The sequence below is a fragment of the Rhopilema esculentum genome, chromosome 5, assembly GCF_057945365.1.
Source record: "Rhopilema esculentum isolate cy_ngs chromosome 5, ASM5794536v1, whole genome shotgun sequence".
In the NCBI taxonomy this organism is placed as follows: Eukaryota; Metazoa; Cnidaria; class Scyphozoa; order Rhizostomeae; family Rhizostomatidae; genus Rhopilema; species Rhopilema esculentum.
Genome location: NC_142819.1, coordinates 5,697,978 through 5,717,112, shown reverse-complemented (window position 1 = coordinate 5,717,112; position 19,135 = coordinate 5,697,978). Strand labels below are relative to the sequence as shown.

Genomic DNA, 19,135 nt, shown 5'->3' with positions numbered 1-19,135 from the left:
TATGCAAGAAAAATGCATCAATCAGAATAATAATTTCAAAGCATACCGAGGCAAGCATCAAAACACTTTCTTTCATTTTTGCCAAACCGAATCTTGTTATCCCAAGGACTTCTCCCTGTGTTTGGAAAGACCGTACAAATTAAATCACTTAATACACTTAGTTCTCAGGTTATACCAAACACAATTTACTGTCATGAAATGTAAACCAGTTAAAATATTCAGTTATCAGCAACAAATTTGAGAAAGGGAACGATAAGAGGAATGTTTCAACTTATTCCTTCATGTCTTAATCACCATCTCTGAAATTCAAGCACAAAAGTAACTTTGCGCTGATATACTTAGATGTGGCACTATCCTAATCTTCAGGTCAACTGCATCAAGCAAAAATTGATGTTACTCTCAAACAACATACCTTATACGTCATAAGATCTGCAAGTAACATAACATGCCGACTGTCAATACTCATGCCATGGCTTTTCATAGTGTATGTGATTTCATTCATAATTGTAACCCTAAGAAAAAAATTAGACAGGAATATACAAATTCACTCTTGAGGGTAATGAAAAAAATCAAAAACAAGGTAAAACCATAATTTGGGTTATCCTAACAGCAAGACATTTGGCTTATTTGTCAGTTCTAAAACTTGCATTATGTAATCTGTTTATTTTGGGAAAATAATTCTAAATTACGCATTCGGAAGGCTTGCAGCTTAGTTCTTGAAAATTTTTAGAAAATCTTCAGGGCCTTGTTGGACACCAGGTTGAGAGGGCGTAGCGGTCTGAGCACCTCTAAGCTAAAAACAACAACAGCAACTCGTACTACGGTAATCCTTATCAAGCCAAAAAGGAAGTAACATATTCGAAAATCAGTTCCAACATGCAAATTATTCATCTTTTAGAGCTAAAACAGCCGACTTGCAGCAAATAAAAACACAATCGCAAAATTTTGGAAAATGGCAACAACAATGCAAATTAAATTGATACTAAAGATTACATCATTAACATGAAAAATATCTTTTTCAATCAAAATTTGTTGGAAAGCGACATTAAAGCAGGCCTAGAAAGCTACAGTTACTAAAAGCAATGTTTTGGTATCATAAATCTAGTTTTGAAATACAGCAGAATAGTTGAGAAATTTTGAAAGTGTTTCACATAGTTTCAAATAGATGTTATAGCTAGCAGGGGCGTCAAGAATTCAACTTGGAACTTTTCGTGAAATGATCTGTATTGGTTCCTTATCTATCATAACAAGCTGAAGAGTATGTTCTCGAGAAGCTATTGATGTGGACCTGCAGTTTTCTAGAAATTAAAACAAGAAAGATTGAAAGATAAAATATTGGTTTTATCTTGAAGCAGAATATAGCTTATGTTGATTTAAACAAAGAAGCTATAACAAAATACAAAATTGGATTTCTGAATAAGAGTAGACTCCCGTTTAAACTTTTTCGAGGAGCAGATTTCGCGTACACTATAGAGAGATGACGTCATAATTTGCGTGACAGTTTCCACTTATAAGTGGGTTCGAAGCTAAGAACGATGTTCGATGCACTTTTAAGCAAAAAGATAGCTTGAATCTTTGAAGTAAATTACATTTAAAAAAGTGTATTGGTGGAGGTAGGTTAAGGCGATCTAAAAATAGCGAGCTGTTTACGTGTTGAGGGAATATCTTGTGTTTTGTTAGCAGCAAAGAGACGCTTAATCAGATTATGTTTTTTGCTCACTTCATGAATTTTTACTACAATACTGCTTTGCCATTGGATAACTTGCATGATCTATATTTAGAAATTAGTTCGCATGGTAAATGCCAGATTTCTTTTTAAAGATCTACTGTCATACAACAAAGGACCCGCTTAATTTTACGGGGTCTTCTCTTGTTTGTCAACATTGCGCCTATTTAATTTCACGCAGGTTGATCAATTCAGAGTTAAAGCACCCTGCCAGCTAATGAAAATCACGGTTCTAATGGCAAAAACTGCTCTCTCAGCAAAATTGAGATATTCTGAAATAATGCAATAAACCAAGCTTTTCCGAAAACGTCGGCAATACAAAACAACCGGTACGTTCCTATCTGTTACGCCCTGAGTTCTGCGAAACATGTCTGCAAGACCTCTTTGCAATAATGCTCCAAGTGGTTCTGTTTCTTTAAGTTCAAGGCAAAAGTTTAAACGGGATCTTACGGTGGAAAATATCATTTTATTGAATGTCACGTAAAATTGAGAAGAAAAGATAATTGATTATTGCTAGATGAAAATAAATATGTTGTGGATACATCCATTAACGTGCCTAGACAATTTAGGATGGGGGAGGGGGGGGGGTTGGGGTTGGGGGCTTCAGGAAAAAAGTGACCAATTTTACTTTTATGACCAACTATCTCCCCATAGAAAATTTATTAGAAATAAAATGGATTATTAATACATAGTTAATGATAACAAGTAAGTGCAAATGATGGCACGAAAGTCTAAGGAAATTATGTTTGCGGAAACTAATATTCCGTTATTGGGTGAATCTATGAGCATCTTCTTGCGAAAAACCAATTATAGGTTAATCTGCAGAAGTGAACTACAGCTTCTTTTCAGCTCCTCATAACATTAGCTTAAAATGCATCTCAGAAATTTTCTTGCAGTCATTTCTTGCAATCGCTAAAAACATTTTACTATTTTTAGGCATACTTTTGCTACACTTGATCAATGCCATTCTTAAAACGGAATTCATTACTTTATCAGGGCACCTAGACCTAAGGCCCTGGGGCAATTCGCCCCTTTGCCCCCCACTTGGCAGCCCTGAATATGGTTAAGTATGCAAAATATGTAAATCCTTGAAGTTTCTCTAATTGAAAGGAATTCTGGCTCAAATTTAATTATCGCAAAACATCCAGACCTATCATCAGTGAAACTAAATATGTATCGGCGAAAAGTAATTTTCCCCAAAAATCAATTCCTTTTTGGTTAATAATTGTTCTTAGTCTAGTGTACTGACATAAGTATTATTGTAGTGTGTTTAGGAACGTCATGTAATGAGCTTCGTATCCGGAAAACTAAGATGGCTGCTAGCTAGGCTCGTTTCAAGCTTGAGATATAATTCGGCTACAAAAACGCTATTGTAAGTTAGAAGTCTGAAATGTTTAATCGCCTGCATCTTTGATATTTCTATTGGGTGGCGGCAACTTATAGCCGCAAGCTTGCTTCTTATAGGAAGTTATCAAAGAATGTTGACTATGTCCAACCATGACAAAGAAAATAAATAAATTAGAGGTTGAAATTTGGTCAAATTTCCTAATTAATGCTAAGGTTCCCGCTGAATGACCAACATTTTTAAAGTTTGCAGACATTGGACCAGTGCGCACCAGTCTAAATGCGGGAGGGCTGAAAAGGGTATGACCGAAATTTTTTTGAGGCCACGCCCTCTAGAACGCCGGAATACTGGCTTATTTCTTCTGGGATTTTATAAACAATCTGATTCAGAGAAGATATCAATAGCTATAAAAATAGATAAAAGTAGCTTGGGGATAACAAAACATCAAGAAAAACACCTAGAAAATGAACAAAAAAGGTTTCCCAGTTAAGAAAAACTACTACTTCTTAGGAGTATAATATTCAATGTTGTGTTCGACCATAGTTAGAGTAAGCTTTCCAAAAAGATTTCTAACGTTTTATCGCAAAAAAAGTGGAGGGGCTATAGTCCCTGCTAGCTCAATGGCTGCGCGGTGCCTGAATGGGAGGGGGGAGACATTATTAATTGCGTAACAACCAGCAAATCTCTGGATACATCCCTTATTTTATCCTGAAATGTAGCATGCTCCATCAGTGGCTTTAAAGTTTATTTACACAAACATACCTCGAAGCCTCGATCCCAAGTGTCCTCTCTACTTCATGTATGTTATTCGAAGTGCAGCCGGTTCCCTTAACACCTAATAAAAAAAAGGTTTTGTAAGCTGATATATTATTTTAATCATACCAAGGTAACGCTCATTGAAAAGAAGGCTTGAAAAAGAGAAGTGTACTCGAATGAAGCTATGCGAAAGAACTTGAGGCAATCCTTCTCCAAAAATGATATTTACAAAGTTTCAAAAAAGCGACGTACTAAATGGTTTTGCATTTTACTAAAAGTAGAAGGTTTCTACGGACGTTATAAATTTTGTGTTTTCATTAGTCTTTTATTTGTCTATTAATCTATTAATCTTAATAATCTATTAATCTATTATCTACAATCTATTAGTCTTTTAGTCTATTAATCTATAATATAAATCTATTAGTTTATTAATCTAATTTTGGGACTTGGGAGCTAAAGCCCCTCCTTTTTATTCCAAAATAAAAATCTTAACCGTTATTTATGTTATTTATTCAAACATAATAAAAAATAAAACGAGAAAAAATTGTTGATTTTATTTATTCTATTCACCATTTTTATGTTTATTTCCATTTTTTTGTTTGTTATTCTCATTACTTCATTAAAGCACTTTCTGTATCATCGCAATGTCTTCATTTTGGATGTTTAATCCTGCACGAGCGATTTAAACATGGCTGCGTTCCAAAATGTTGGCAGCTCGATTCAACCCAACAGACACCCTGCACGCTCACAAGAAATAAACAGATTTCTTGAATATAAGTAATGTAGCAAAAAAATTGTCAGAGAAACGGAAAATACATTTCTGGTCGATGTTGCTTAGGTTTAAAGACAATGATATTCAAACTTTTTTACTTCCAAATATGTTTCGTAATACTTCACGGAAGTCTGACATTTTATATCACAAAGGCTCTCGTTGGTATTCGCAACGCATGCTGGCACTTTCTCTCTTTCCCCGATGTCTGTCACTAGGGTTTTAGCATGACTCTTTCCCTCCCCAATTATTCCGATTAAACAATGATCAGTGTTTTGCTAAGAACCATCGAATTGTCGATCCTGAGCGATATAGAATTCTGTTACATTTTTGTCTGGGATATACTTTTTAAGCCATTCTAAAAGGTATAGTTTATAAAATCGGACTCAGCTATTGTTGGTCCTCCTACGTCACTAAACTTGATTCTCAACTCCTCTGATTTTTTGCTCCACAATACACTCGCTTCATGAGATATTTTGTGCAAATGCAGTCAGGCAAGAAACCCTAAGATCCTATAACGAAAAACTCGCCGAACACTCCTTGACGTCATGTAAAATCACTGTTGGCTTTCGTAAAGCTCATAAAGCGGTACTAAGAATGCGGAAATAATATAAACAATGCAAATCTGCAGATGAATGCGGTTAAGAGGCCGAAAATGCGAGACTATACAATTGAAGAAACTTCTGGTAAATTCCACGACTGGGTCCGCGAGCCGCGAATTTCCAACAGGAGAATTAAGAGAAGACAAAATCTACATATTCGACTTAAAAACCATAGTCGAACTTCAGATATCTTTCTTATATTAAAAAGATCGAAGAAAACTTCCTTTAAACTCGCGATGTAATTCTCAGACGGAAAACAATTTTTCACGCTTTCTAATCATTTGGAACTTTAAAGTAAGAGGAAGAAGAAAGAGAAAAAGAGGAAAAAAGGAGAAAGTAGATGCAGTTCCTTTTCAAATTTCATTTTCATTCTTTTTTCTTAATACAATTTAATTACTTCAAAAACATATTATTACGTATATTTTACCTTTCATATATCATATATTTATTCATAAATAGAGTTTCACTGCAGATGCTTCCATGAATATTAACAGTGGCTAAGAGCCATTACATAAATAATTTTTACAACAACATTCAAAAGTCCTTTTTTCGTAATATCAAAAGTCATCAAATGTCCACTCTTTCTATCAATAAATAATATTAAAAACTCTATATTTACTGCTTATATACATTTTTCCAAAGACTTCTGCGGCGAATAGTGTAGGGGGCGCTACCCCATACACAGTTCTTGAAGATTGCATCCAATTCTTGTTTGTTTGTTTGCTTGTTTCTCTGTTGTTACTTTGTTTGTTCATCAGCAGTTGCTGCTCACAGCATTCGATAACCAATAATAATCGGGACCCTTTTCACAACCCATGTTCTCATTTTCAACAAGCTACTGCGCTCTCTCTGTCTCCTTAAAACCAAGAACATATAAAAAATTGGGCGACATCGCCGATCACATTTTCCATCTAAACCCGTCACACACTTTGCTGTTTGCAAGGTTTGTGGGATTTGCCTTCTGTTTTTTTCAGTTTCAACAAACTCATATTTGCAAAGATCACCAAAGACTGTCCCGGTTGCTTCCACAACTGACTGCCTCAATTTAAAAGCTCTAACATTCCTATCCACAATCATATAATCAGCCTTAATGATTTCCAATGCTTTAGATGTTTCGTTTTCTCTAACAGGTGCGCCTTCACATATGTTGCTGGCCAATTGCAGTAGCTGAAAGAAACAAAATTAGAACTTAGTTTTACTGACAATCACTACAGTTGACTTTAAAAATATCAGCAGTTTGCTATTAGAAATCGATCAAAATTTCAAAAATACAGGCTGCCTCCAAGTTAGAAGAATCCGAAAATAATTTCGAGACGAGATACAAAAGTTTACTTACCAAAACTAAGCATAAAAATACGAAGAATCCAATAGTGGATTCCATGAAAATGTTTTGCGGCTGTTCGAAAATCAAATGACCATGCAGCAGTAAACTGAAAACAAATTTACCGAGAATCTAACGTGCACCCTTATTTATATTCCACTAGCGCTTGATTCTATTTTTAGTCTAATGGTAATCCAGTACAGAAAATCAACACACCGCCTCTAGAAGATCACAAACCTTCAGAAACTGCATGAAAAGACTTCCATCATAACAATTATCTTTGCAGGAATTCGTCAAGTGATACTGCAATCCACTTCCTAGAGTTCTTGAAGTATGCTCTCATCTCAATGATGTAATGGGCCGGGTTGACTGAAAGCTCTAATGATTACACCACAGTTTCGTAACTCATTACGTAATTCGAATGCAGATTTACGTTTAACAATGAAGAAGTTTTAAGACAATCGGAGAAGCGATGAGACAATTGAGATAACATACCACAGATGTTTTGAATTTAATATACAAAACCATTTGTCCAGCTTTGTGTGGCAAAGGGGCAGAAGGGCCCGCTTCCACCGTTGAAAACTGGGTTCCAATTGGGGAGGGGACAGGGGGAGGGGGAGGATTCATTTTTTGATGCTCTTTGTAAACAAGTGATTCTTCGTTTGGATTACGTATTTTCTATTAATTAGAATGCAAAGGACCAATGCCTTATGCTAACCACATTCAATGGAAAATTCTTACAAAGGTGCTTGGGCATGATAAGCATCCATCCTAGAAGAGAGATGTTTTTTAAAAAAAAAACTGGCGCTAATTGTAGAGCAGCGATCGAAAGAGCTTGGAAAGTTATTCGAGAAAACATTGTAGAATCAACATTGACATGGAAGGAATGGATATTGCCTCTGATTTAGGGTCTTTGAAGCCAAGAACTTCTAAAATTGGACTTTTGTCAGAAACGATGTGTCCCTCCATCGCAGGATGATTTTACCCTACTCTTAGAATACTGGTCTGGTTGGTTTCCACTAGTTTCATTACATCAGAGAATACATTAAATCCCCGTCCATTTTGTTTATTGCACCCTTCTTTTAAATTGTTTCTCGTACTTTTCTTTTGGTTTATTTAAGGTAACAACAACTCCTCTTCTCTCTTTCTTCATTACGATGTTCCTGTCGTAAACCACAAATAAACGTATTACATGCATGTACGTAACATGGCAATATCTGTATTTATCAATAAAAATTCCCTTTACACCAATATATTGTAAAACGAAAAAGTCGAAACGAAATTATGCCTTAATGATCGTCCACAGAATAAAATGAGATTGATCTTATTCAACAAGAGGTTCACCGAAATAAAGGAGCTCTTGGTGATTTCCAGATAAAACAATGTGATTTCCACAGAAGGTGGACGAGGTATCACAGACTGGCTTGCCCTTTTGGATGCAATAATTTGCCACTTGGACTGTGTTTCGACAATAGTTATGGGTTTGCCCACCATGTCTGCCAGAAATCACAGGTTGGGGATAACAGTGCTGTACTCAATATTCCTTTGACTAACTTAATGTAACTTTCGTCTTTTTTATCAATCTTATTTACATTAAACCCAAGAAGGCATTAGTGTACTAATCATTTTGCTGCCCAAACAACAGCTGCTCTGTACACTGGATCCGAAGCTTTAAAATATCATATTATTTATCATATTATCTTCCAAAATTTTCATATTTACCCACTTTTTATCATATATATACATTATTTATGACATATCAAGTATTAAACAGCACAGTTTCCTCCTTCCGCACATTTCTGCTGCAAAAATTAAAGATACCTTCTCTTTGCGTGATCACAATTGTACCAAGTAAAAATGTTCAAATATAAAACACGAAAAATTTAAAAAGTTTTTTTAGACTTAGGTGCAAGCCTCAGAATCTTAACATTTTTCATTAAATGGACCTTATAGGGCTGCACAAGCATACATTATTTTTAAACGTAAAATATATTTAGCCTTGTCACCAAAGGCACGGTGACAGCAGATGAACAACTTACCATTATTTTTAAGTGTGGAGTAGAAGTCTTATAAGAAAATAAAATATGATATAACGATACATATATTATAATCGTAAACATTTCTAAACACAATGATCTTCAAATACATTCTATATACATAACAAATCTGGAATTTCTAAGATGAATTTCGAAAGAACTTATTTTTTACATACTTCATTAATTGTGAACCTTTTATCCTAGTTGTACATTTAATATACATTTCACTTTGTTTATAATTTACTTACAGTTGATATATGCATGATTGATCTCAACAACATTTTAAATATCATCGTCTATTAACGCTAATGTCAATTAAAACCTTCGTCGAAAACCAACAGTCACAGATTTATAGCTCAATTTCCATGTCTTCATCCCATTGCACAGCTTACTTTTTTCCAATACAGGTATCAAATATTTTATTGGCGCACAACGCCAGATTTTGCAGCTCTTGCATTCTGCATAGACTAGACTTTGTGGTATTACGTCAGGATTGACCTCTGTTTGCTTAAATTCAAATTTGCAAGGATCAGCGATAAAAGTATCGAATTGAGATGCGTCTGCATTTTGGCTTTCTAGTTGTGCTTCGCCATAGTTCGGGATCACAACCGCAAGAAGCTTCATGGCGGCAGCGACATCGGAAGGCTCCATACATCTAGTTGGCGCAGCGTTTAGGCAAATGGTAAACAAAGCAAGAACCTACAAAAGCGAAAAGTTTCGTAAAAAGAGTAAAACGATACAGCGGTCATATAACGTAGTATTCATCTCGAAAAAAGGCAATATAATCTCTTGTTTTTATTTCATTGAAAAAGAGTAAAGCTTACCAAAAATGCTATCTTTTGAACTGTTTCTTTCCACATCTTTATTTGACAGCAAACAAAACGTCAAAATTCAGTGATTTAGATTTAACTCCTTTCCTTGTATTCTTACTGAAAACGTGTGGTGGATCCATGTTTGGCAAGTTCTTTTATATCGTTGTAAACTCTCTCCTAGAGAACAACCCTGCAGTTTCTTGAGGAAAATCTGCTAGGCTAACAGACACCGGCGTAATTACATAGTTTCTAAAGAGCAGGATGCAGTCAACTAGAAAATCTGAAAGGTATTGTGTAGAGCCAGAGATAGATTACGGTCTCTTATTACAGCATTAGCTTATTCTAAGAAAGTCATTGAGAGAGAACGACCTTACAAATTGGGACAATGTCTGAGTTGGAATCTGTGTGGCCAGTCCGGTCAAGTTGGTTACCTCTGTTTCAAAGGCCTGAATCAGCAAAGGATTTTAATGCTTATATGAAAACATGTGTAAAAAAATAAAATCGACCTGGTTAAATCAAGAAGAGTTTGTCAGCAGCAGTGGACGCGCAGCAATTGGGCAACCAACGGCTGTAGCCTCCTACGTTCTTTCCGAAGCTAGGTTTTTAAACGTCTTAAATCGATTGTCATTCTATTGTTTTTCCTTCCATTTAAACGTGTAAATTGTCATTCTATTGTTTCAAAATAATAAAATCCCATGCTCAATAGGGGGTGATGTTCAAATGACCCAAATATACAACTAAGTATTTATTAAATTACCCCAAAAGAAAGGGTTGGCCTCAAAGATTGGAGGAGGGTGTCTGTTGTCAGTTCCTCTATAGGTAAAGTAAGGGTTTCTATTATCCATTTATCCAAAGGTGGGGATTAATAAAAAAGGGATACCTGGCCTAATTTACAGGGCTCTTGATCGATTCAAGTGGTAATTCTTGACGCAACTCTTCAAAGAAGACCCTACACTTCCAATAGGAGTTATGTTTCTATGTCCATGGTCCAGAATATAGTGCTCAGTCTAAGCAAGGTGAAAAGTAACAACTAATTTTCAAAAGATCTTTATACTTCTTGAATAGAGTAAAATATGCACGCAGACAACGTTTCTACCGAGCACCTCCCAGGAAAAAACTTCGCAACATATCATACTTTCGAAATCCGTTATCTGTGCGTCATGACTCCTACGATATCATCGGTTGTTTCTAGTTCATTTTCAAAAACCAAGGAAAATATGCATTTTTCTATTGCGCATTATGACTTGTTATTTTGCTCAAAAATAGTTTTATTTTTTATTGAAATATCTAATTTCGAGGTTTGCAGATCTTTAATATTTGAAAGGTGGAATAGTTAGCACCCCTAATTATGTGTTAATGACTGTTCTGGTTACCTTTGATTACCAAGCGACCCACAACTACCGAAGGCTGATGTTCTAAACATGAAGCACTGCTTCGATACTCGAATCAACTTCATGATATTCTTGAAAACTTCGATTTTATCTTGAAAACTTCGCTTAAATTCTTTAAAATTTCGTTGATACTCTCGACAACTGCAGTTATATTCTAAACAGTAGCCTTGATATTCTTAACAACTTCGTTGACATTCCTGGAAACTTCGCTGATACTTTTGAAAACTTTGCTTGTATCCTTGAAAATTTCGTTGATATTCTCGTCAACCGAGTTATATTCTAAACAGGAGCTTTGGTATTTATATCAACTTCATTGATATTCTTGGAAACGTCTCTAATATTCTTGAAAACTTCGTCGATATTGTCGACAACTGCAGCTATATTCTAAACAGCAGCTTTGATACTCTTAAAAATTTCACGATATTTTCGGAAAATCCATTGATATTCTCGTCAACTGCAGTTATATTCTAAACTTTGATATTCTTGAAAACTTCAAATATTCTTGAAAACTCTGCACTTATTCTCTCGACAGCCCAATAATTTCATCGAATACTGCTTCGATACTCTCAGCAACTGAATTGATATTCATGACAAATGCCTTGATACTAGCTATAACATTTCTGAAAAATTCGTTGATATTCTCGTCAACTGCAATTATACGCTAGACAACTAGATAATTTCATAGAAAAACGCTTCGATACTCTGCCTTTATATTGAACTATAAAGTCATCAAAGTTCTTTACAGCTGCATTGATATTCTAGAAAGCATTGTAGATAATCTTGACAACTGCCTGAACTTTCTTGACAAATGCATTGAAATTCTTCGCATCTGTATAGATAATATCATCTTCATACATATTCGCATTAATATTCTCGAAAAATGCATTAAACTACTTGACAACTGCATTGATTTCACAAAGAATTGCATTGATACTTTGTCCATGTTTGCTTTGATACTTTGTGTGATCACTGACCTCTCCAACATTTCATTTAGAAACATTCGTAATTACGTGAATACTCTGGAAAACTACACTGATATTATCAACAGAACATACTATGCGCTTAACGTCCTTCAGAGAACACAAACTGACGAAACAAAACATCAACTTAACAACTCACTTTTAAAAGCTCAGACATAAGATGATTCACTTTCAAACAACCGTGCTTTTATAAACAAAATTAAACATCGAAGTTCTTCCCGATCTTTTCCACGCAAATCATGATAGCTCATAACAACGTTGCATAGGAAAACCTATAAAAACGAAGCGAATCTCGTCCTTTGGTGGTGCTCATTACCTGGTTGACAAGACTTGCCCATTTCTAAGGGACGGGAGACACTTGGGAGGAGAAGCTATAGAACGGTGTAAATCATTTAAACAACGGCACAAATAATTTGCAGAATGTCACAAATCATTTGACACAAAGATATGATCAGGATGCAACAAATTAAGAAGATTTTAGCACTATTTCAAATCTCATTTTCAAGACAGAATGAGCATCTACAAAAGCTAACAATAACTCCTTCCCCATTATACAGCAGAGATCCAGCTCCACAAAAAACCCGTTAATTTAATATTTCATACTAACAATTTATATAAATTATGGAGATCAAACTAATACCATCTTTATATGCTAAGACAATAACATTCTTGTGCATTTTTAGTACAATTGATTATACAGAGGTAATTAAATATGGTTTTTCATATGTCAAGCAATGCCCGCAATGCCTGGTTCTTCTTAACATTTGCTCTTGAAATGTTGGTTTGCTGCTTAGTGGCTGGTTGGATTTTTAAAAATGAAGTGTATTCTAAATTAGAAATTGTAAACAAAACAAGGTTCATTCCATATAAGACAACCCTGCACGCCAGCTTTTTGTCGCCGTTTTTTTCTTAACATTTAAATCCTTCCTATCGTCTGGGAATTCAAAGAAATCAAACCCCGAAGGTAAACGAAATGCTTTAGGTAACCAATCAATCCTAACTTCAAAAATGCTAACCTTAGCTAATGTTATATTCACTGAAAAACATGCTGGATCGAAGAGCAATTCAGTATTGCTTGAGCCAAAGCCCAAAGCCACCATTGAAAGCTCACCGCGATTCACTATCACAAGAATTTCTAACAACTATTTACTAACTACTTAATTAGTTCTTATAGTTTCTTCTATTTTCCTTGATTGTCACTAGTTGTGATTCCTCAGCGCATATGGTATCCGATTACTACTGGAACACGATTTAGCTTCCAATCTTGCATTCCAATTTTGCTATTGCAGGAGACTGATTTTCGCAACACTGGAACATAGAACACAATAGGCTGGCACCTTCGATCACATTTTCCATATATATCTAGGCATTGTGCTGTGACAAGGCTTTGTGGTATCTGTTGAGCATTTTTCTCTGTTTCAACAAATCTATAACTGCATGGTCCACACATGACAAAATTGAACGGTGAATATGAAATCCTAGTTTCAGAATATTGCTCCTTAACAACCATGTAATCATTTGATGTGATGTGGTCTAGAGCTTTTGCAGCACTTGCAGGGTTGGGACAGCCCAACGGTACGGTCTCGCCAAGAGTCAGTACAACGAAGAGTACCATCTAGGGAATAATCGGAATAATTTTACGTAAATGAATATGGATATATGCTTGTATGGTAGATGCGAATCTATGAATAGAATTACTTGTATAGGATCACCACTCGGCCCGATATGGCTATACAGTTTTTAAATTAAATCGCATCTTATATCGCTCTAACAAGGAAGTGCTACTGCAAGTCATAATATAAACCACTAAAATCGGGCACTTATGATTTATTAAATGGCTCGTTAAGTTTAAAACTGGTTATTGCCTTCATGGGTATGAGCCTTTATAAAATGTAGCCTTTTATAAACCATTCATCATCGCACTGCTCAGAAATACATACCGTTAGGACGAATGCAATGTCTGCCATGTCTTCTTGAGTTTTTTACTGTGTCTTCTCTGCAATTCGTATGGTTAGCTTGAGCTCTTTAGCTTGGAAATGAAATCTTGGCTTCGTTTTCTCCATTTTATGTCATTTTAAGACGATTAGAATTGGCGTAGATAAAAAGAAAAAAAGGTGGGCGGTATCGTTCTTTCAATTGCACTAACCACCGACGGTGTCACCATAAGAAGTCCACTTGTCGAAAGGTAAAAATAACGGACTCCCAAAAACCCTTTATTCTCTGAAGATAAGAGCTTGCAGAATATTTCCGGGTAATGGCTATATAAAGCGATATAGTACGAGAATAAAAGGTTGATACACCTACGTGGTAGCAAAAGCTGTGCGAAAATTATAATAATTCGTGGGCTTCAGTTGATTTTTTTACACAATTTAAAAAAGTACAATTTAACAAGAACAAAGTTACAGTTAGGTTGACATTGGGGGCATGGTTGGCATGACTACCCATTGACTTTAACAAGTAATAATGAAACTGTAGCCTACTAAAGGCCATGCCAAGACTTTGAGTAGGTCATTCTATAGAGATATCTGGTTTAGAACGAAATGTTTAGGGGCTACTGTTTGAATACAAAATTACAAAAGCATGAAATAAAATGTGCACAAATTTTGTATAGTTTTTAGTACTTTAGCTACAATTCTTAAATGTAGTACTTTAACTACAATTCTTAACATTTATGTGTTAGAGGAAAATGAAAGATTAGTAGAGAAAAGGTGGGAACAAGATACGGTTAACTAGCTTGGTGGTATTTGCTGGCGTTACATGAAACTTTTTAGTGTATGAATAAAATGTGCACAAAATTCCGGTACAGTTTTTAATATATGAATACATTACTAGACACTAAATGTTTTAGAGGAATATAAAAACATTGATAGAGAAGGATGAAAAACAAGATAAATTTAACTAGTTTGGTAGTTTATGCTAGTGCTACAAGAAACATTTTAGTGTATGAATTAATTTTTGCTTTACTTCAAATTTAATGTCTACTTAATGATAATGGGGAGAGGGAGGGGTGCGGGCAGCCAGGAATGGCTGCGAAATTAATCCCTCGAACCGTTACTTCTATAATGATCTGTGCATTAGCTTACTGCGAGACTGAGCGAGTTAAAATCCAGCGAGCTAATGGAATCATCTGAGGACTTTCTTATTGGGGTGATCGTAAAAAATCCGAGACAAGGCCTACAAGCAAGAATTTAGCAAGCGCAGTGAGAGCTTTGGATCAGCGACATTAAGTTACATTGCACTATGATGTTTAGATATATCTATAAAGATTAGCTAAACCAAAAAAGAGGAGTGGTGCAAAGTTTAGAGGCAAATGATTGGTAGTAATGTTAATTCTTAGGGGTATGTTTAAAACTTAATTGAAGTGATTTGAGTGTTAAATTTAGCTTTAAGTTACATTTGTTGAGCAATAAAAATTGTCAGAAAGAAGCTTGGAACAATTTAAAACGAATCTGCTTCTGAATTTTTAACATACATCCGTAGAAAGGATTGCAACGTAGAAGAGCAAAGAAAGGGCTTTACACCAAACTTTTGCGGCTTCAAAAGCTCTAGAAAGCTGCGCAGTTTCAGAGCTGCAATTTATTCTTCCTGCAATTTCCCAGTGCTTATAATTTCACAGATAGATTTTGTTTGATAGCTTACAGTGACAAACACAATACGGTGGGTTTTTTTTTGCAAAACCACGATCAAGTGCATTGTTCAGTCACGGGAAACGAAATGAAAAAATTGAGGTTACATTAAAATATATGATTTAACTTTCAATAAAATTATTGTTTTACTGGACTGTCATAAAATGCTCAACAAAACATTTTGGGACAAATGTTTTGTTGAGCTATTCGGGTTTGCAACAGAACCTTTTTCAGATATGAGCAGTCGTTTTTCAAACAATCTAGGCCCATCTATCCAAAAATGGGGTTAAAAGTTGAATAACACTTAAACTTTTGAATCATAGCTATAAAAGCATTGGGGATTTTACAATTTGTTTATAAATAATAGCAAAATCTGCAAAAGAAGTTTTTGCCTAAAAACGGAAAACTCACAAGTGCTTGGCAATCTTTTAGACATGTCCAAACGAATTCAATTTTTTTAGATTCACATTTTTATGTTGTACGTTGCAACTTGCAACTCCTAATTTCAACGCTCATGCAACACCAGGTAACTTTTAGGAGCCCCAATGAAAGAATCAACACCGGTTTCCTCCTTCCCAATTTAATGTTGTAGGGTTAGCAGTCATAACTGTCTAATAGATCATTTAGATTATTCTGATGGACAAAAGAAGGTTTACAAAAACTATAGAGCAGATCACATCACCCTAACGATAATGTTCGTTGCGTGGTGGGGAATTCTCAGGCTACATTATTGGCCTTTCAGCGCCGACATCTTGTATGCAGGCCTATTTTGCAGCCGGGTTCAAAAATGAGACGATCCGATTATATTCTGTATACTAATCACAGCTCTTGGTTTCGACAACCACGTTTCATTCAATTCGATTAAAACTCTGGTTTGTTTACGAGAATTCACTTGACTTAAGAAGCCTCACGTTCATTGAGCGGATCGCGTGGGTTTTAAACTGATAGTGGAACTCTACAAGAAAGAGGAAGGTTGTATAGCAGTCCTATACTAAGGTAAATACCCAAGGCACATAGGCAAAGGAGCACGTGGGATACGTTTTCCATAACCAAAAAAGAGGGTGGTAACTAAGTACTTGCTATGAGTGAGCTCGGTCCATCACATGATTAAATAATGATTTATACAAAAGAGAGTCAGGAACAAACTAATCACATTGATTCTCGTCGTCTTATTGCTTTGTTCCTGACTCTTTTTCGTAGAATCCGGCGGACGCATGAATCCGCAAGATTCATAGAATCCGGCGGGTGGCCTACCCTGCGTTCGCTCCTTCTTACACATAATGATTGATACTCAAGGTTAATGAAGAAATTAAGTGAACAAAATGACGTTGTGTAAAATAAAATTACGATGCAACATAAACTGAAAAAAGTATCAAGAAGTAAGACTAAAGATTCGATCAAATTGGAGTATATATATCGCTGAAAATTTTCAAATATCTTTATACCATAGCTCAAGTTGTTCGACAATCTACACCAGAGGGAAGATCAACTCCATCATAGGTTGACTATCGCCTTCTATAGACTTATCGTTAATATTTTGTTCGATTAAACCAAATACTTTAAGCGGAACCAAATTCTTGGAAAAAGATTCCTCGGGCTTACATCTAAGCCGATCAAAGGTAAAGTGTAAATAGCATTCACTCGTAATAAAAAGTTATGGAAAAAATATGAAAATAGCGGCTTCATGAAAGAGAAGGTTTTTTTGTCTTCCTTATTTTTTACGCAAAAGGAAATAGTAACGGGCACGCCTCTTTTAAAAAAAATAAAACTGACGATATCTTGTTCCTCTATTGATCTCAAGATATGACAACCGATTCACATCGGAAGTGCATTTGTTCGAACGATACTTGAACGTACCTATAACATGCGTTCTGTGCACGTGTGTTACACTGATACTCAAACTTAACTATTCATTGGTTGCTTTTGTGATATCTTGTCGCCTAGACAGCAAAAAGTAGGCAAACAGGCTTAGCATAGACACTCATTCATACTCAGAAATAAATACTTGATCAGCTGTAATCTGTTCAATAGGAAAATTTTAGCTGAAGACAATTTCTTTTCATTTCGCTGCTTGAAATATTAAACTGTTTTTGATACTTGATAAGAAACAACAACTTCAGATGTGAAGAAAATATCTGTTAAGTAACACAGCAACGGTCTCATTTTATCATCTCTGTCTCATGCATCAACTAAGGTTGAACAAAATTTGATAAAATAAAATAACGACTTTGTCAAGAAATGAATACTTGGTACGACGTTTCGAGCATAACTCCTGATGAAGAGTCATGCTCGAAATATCGTACCAAATATTCATTTCTTGTACAAAGTCGTTATTTTATTGTATTCAAATTTTGTTCATTTTCGACGTACAACACGCACAACTTCATTGATCATCTTAGATTGCATGAGAAACTGCATACAATAACTCAATCTTATAGCCATTCAGTACAAACGACTCTCTAGATCTAGACTTATGGCTTCGCTAATTACCTAGAAATCGACTGGGCATTACTCTGATGTCTACCAATCAAATAACGAGACAGTTATGGCCCACGAGAAACTGATAATCGTATGATTATAACTATACTTGGGCTTTGAATCTTTGAATAAAATATCCACCCCATATCAACTGATTACAATGGATGGCCCTGTCTGCAAAAGTCCCCAAAGGGATGTGTCGTATGTTGCTAATGGATGACGGCCATCAGAGTAAGGTAGTAAGGTAACTGGCAGCAAAAAGTTAAATATAATAGATTTATACAGATACAATTTTACAACTGCTTTGAAGTAAAGTAAAAAGTCGGTCAAAGATGTGTCTATTGAAATCAAGGCAGTTCACCCAAACATATGGAAAATTTAGGGGTAGCCAGTAAAGATAGAACTGATGAATGGTGGTAGGAGGCTTTTAAAGCAAAATAAAATCGATAAAAATGAACGCATTGAAAACAATTATCGAAGAGTGCCTGGTAAACACTATCCAGAAACCATCGATTGCCAAGCGTCGGTCTTTCTTTAAACGACACCATCGGATTGTAACAAAACGGTGTGCTTATCAGCAAAACGAGGTTGCTTGCTCCTGTTGCACACAAATCGAAAATTTACGCTGACACCGTATATAGTCTGGTTAACTGTTGCTCTTTGGTAGAGGCATTATTGAGTAAAAAAACCAAGGAAAAACATGATTCTGACATAATGTTCCAAGTGAAGCAAAGACTGCTGTCACCAGTTTCAAAAGTTTCAAGAGTAACATATGATGTCACCATCTTTCCCAGTACTGAAAACATTCTTTTGAATTTGCGGTTGGGAAAAATTGCGATTACGTTGCTGAAAGGGAAACGGGACTTCTCTTCAAACCTATTAAATACATATTTCTTGAGGTATTGAAAATTCAAGCCACAATCTAATCTTTCGAAGCGAATGAAAATATGTATTCTTTCTTGATGTACTTTTCATTCCATACTGAAGAGTAAAACTCCTACGCATTACTTCAAAAGATGAAGTGTGCTGATCGGAAAATTTCGGTTTCTCCAGAATCCTTCTGAGAAAAAAAGGCAGGCCAGTTGACGAGAAGATGAAACCGAATGCTGACTTTACAAGTAAAGAGAAAAAGAAGGAAAATTCCGCGAGACGAGTCCTACATATAGCTTTTTATGTATTGATTTTTCAAAATGTCCTTCCGAGAACAAACTGGGCCGACTGGTCAGGCATAAATAAGTGAAGGCTAAAAAAGTCAAGATGATGGGACCAGTTTGGGATGAATTTCCATACTTT

At 35.5% G+C, this 19,135-nt stretch overlaps 1 protein-coding gene across 7 annotated transcripts in view; it reads right to left on the bottom strand.

Annotated features, from left to right (window-relative positions):
* The window catches only part of LOC135690146 (DNA-directed RNA polymerase III subunit RPC1), a 61,603-nt gene that overhangs the window by 1,626 nt on the left and 40,842 nt on the right, over positions 1-19,135 (bottom strand). Inside the window, exons 38-40 of one of the 7 annotated variants that reach the window (XM_065207624.2) lie at positions 3,834-3,906; positions 413-512; positions 47-115 (exon numbers count right to left, since the gene is read on the bottom strand). In XM_065207624.2, coding sequence (XP_065063696.2) covers positions 47-115; positions 413-512; positions 3,834-3,906 — 242 coding nt within the window. Of the gene's footprint in view, positions 1-46; positions 116-412; positions 513-3,833; positions 3,907-5,539; positions 18,689-19,135 lie in introns of those variants that run through there. The other 6 variants (XR_010516583.2, XR_010516586.2, XR_010516585.2 and 3 more) reach the window with 6 other exon arrangements.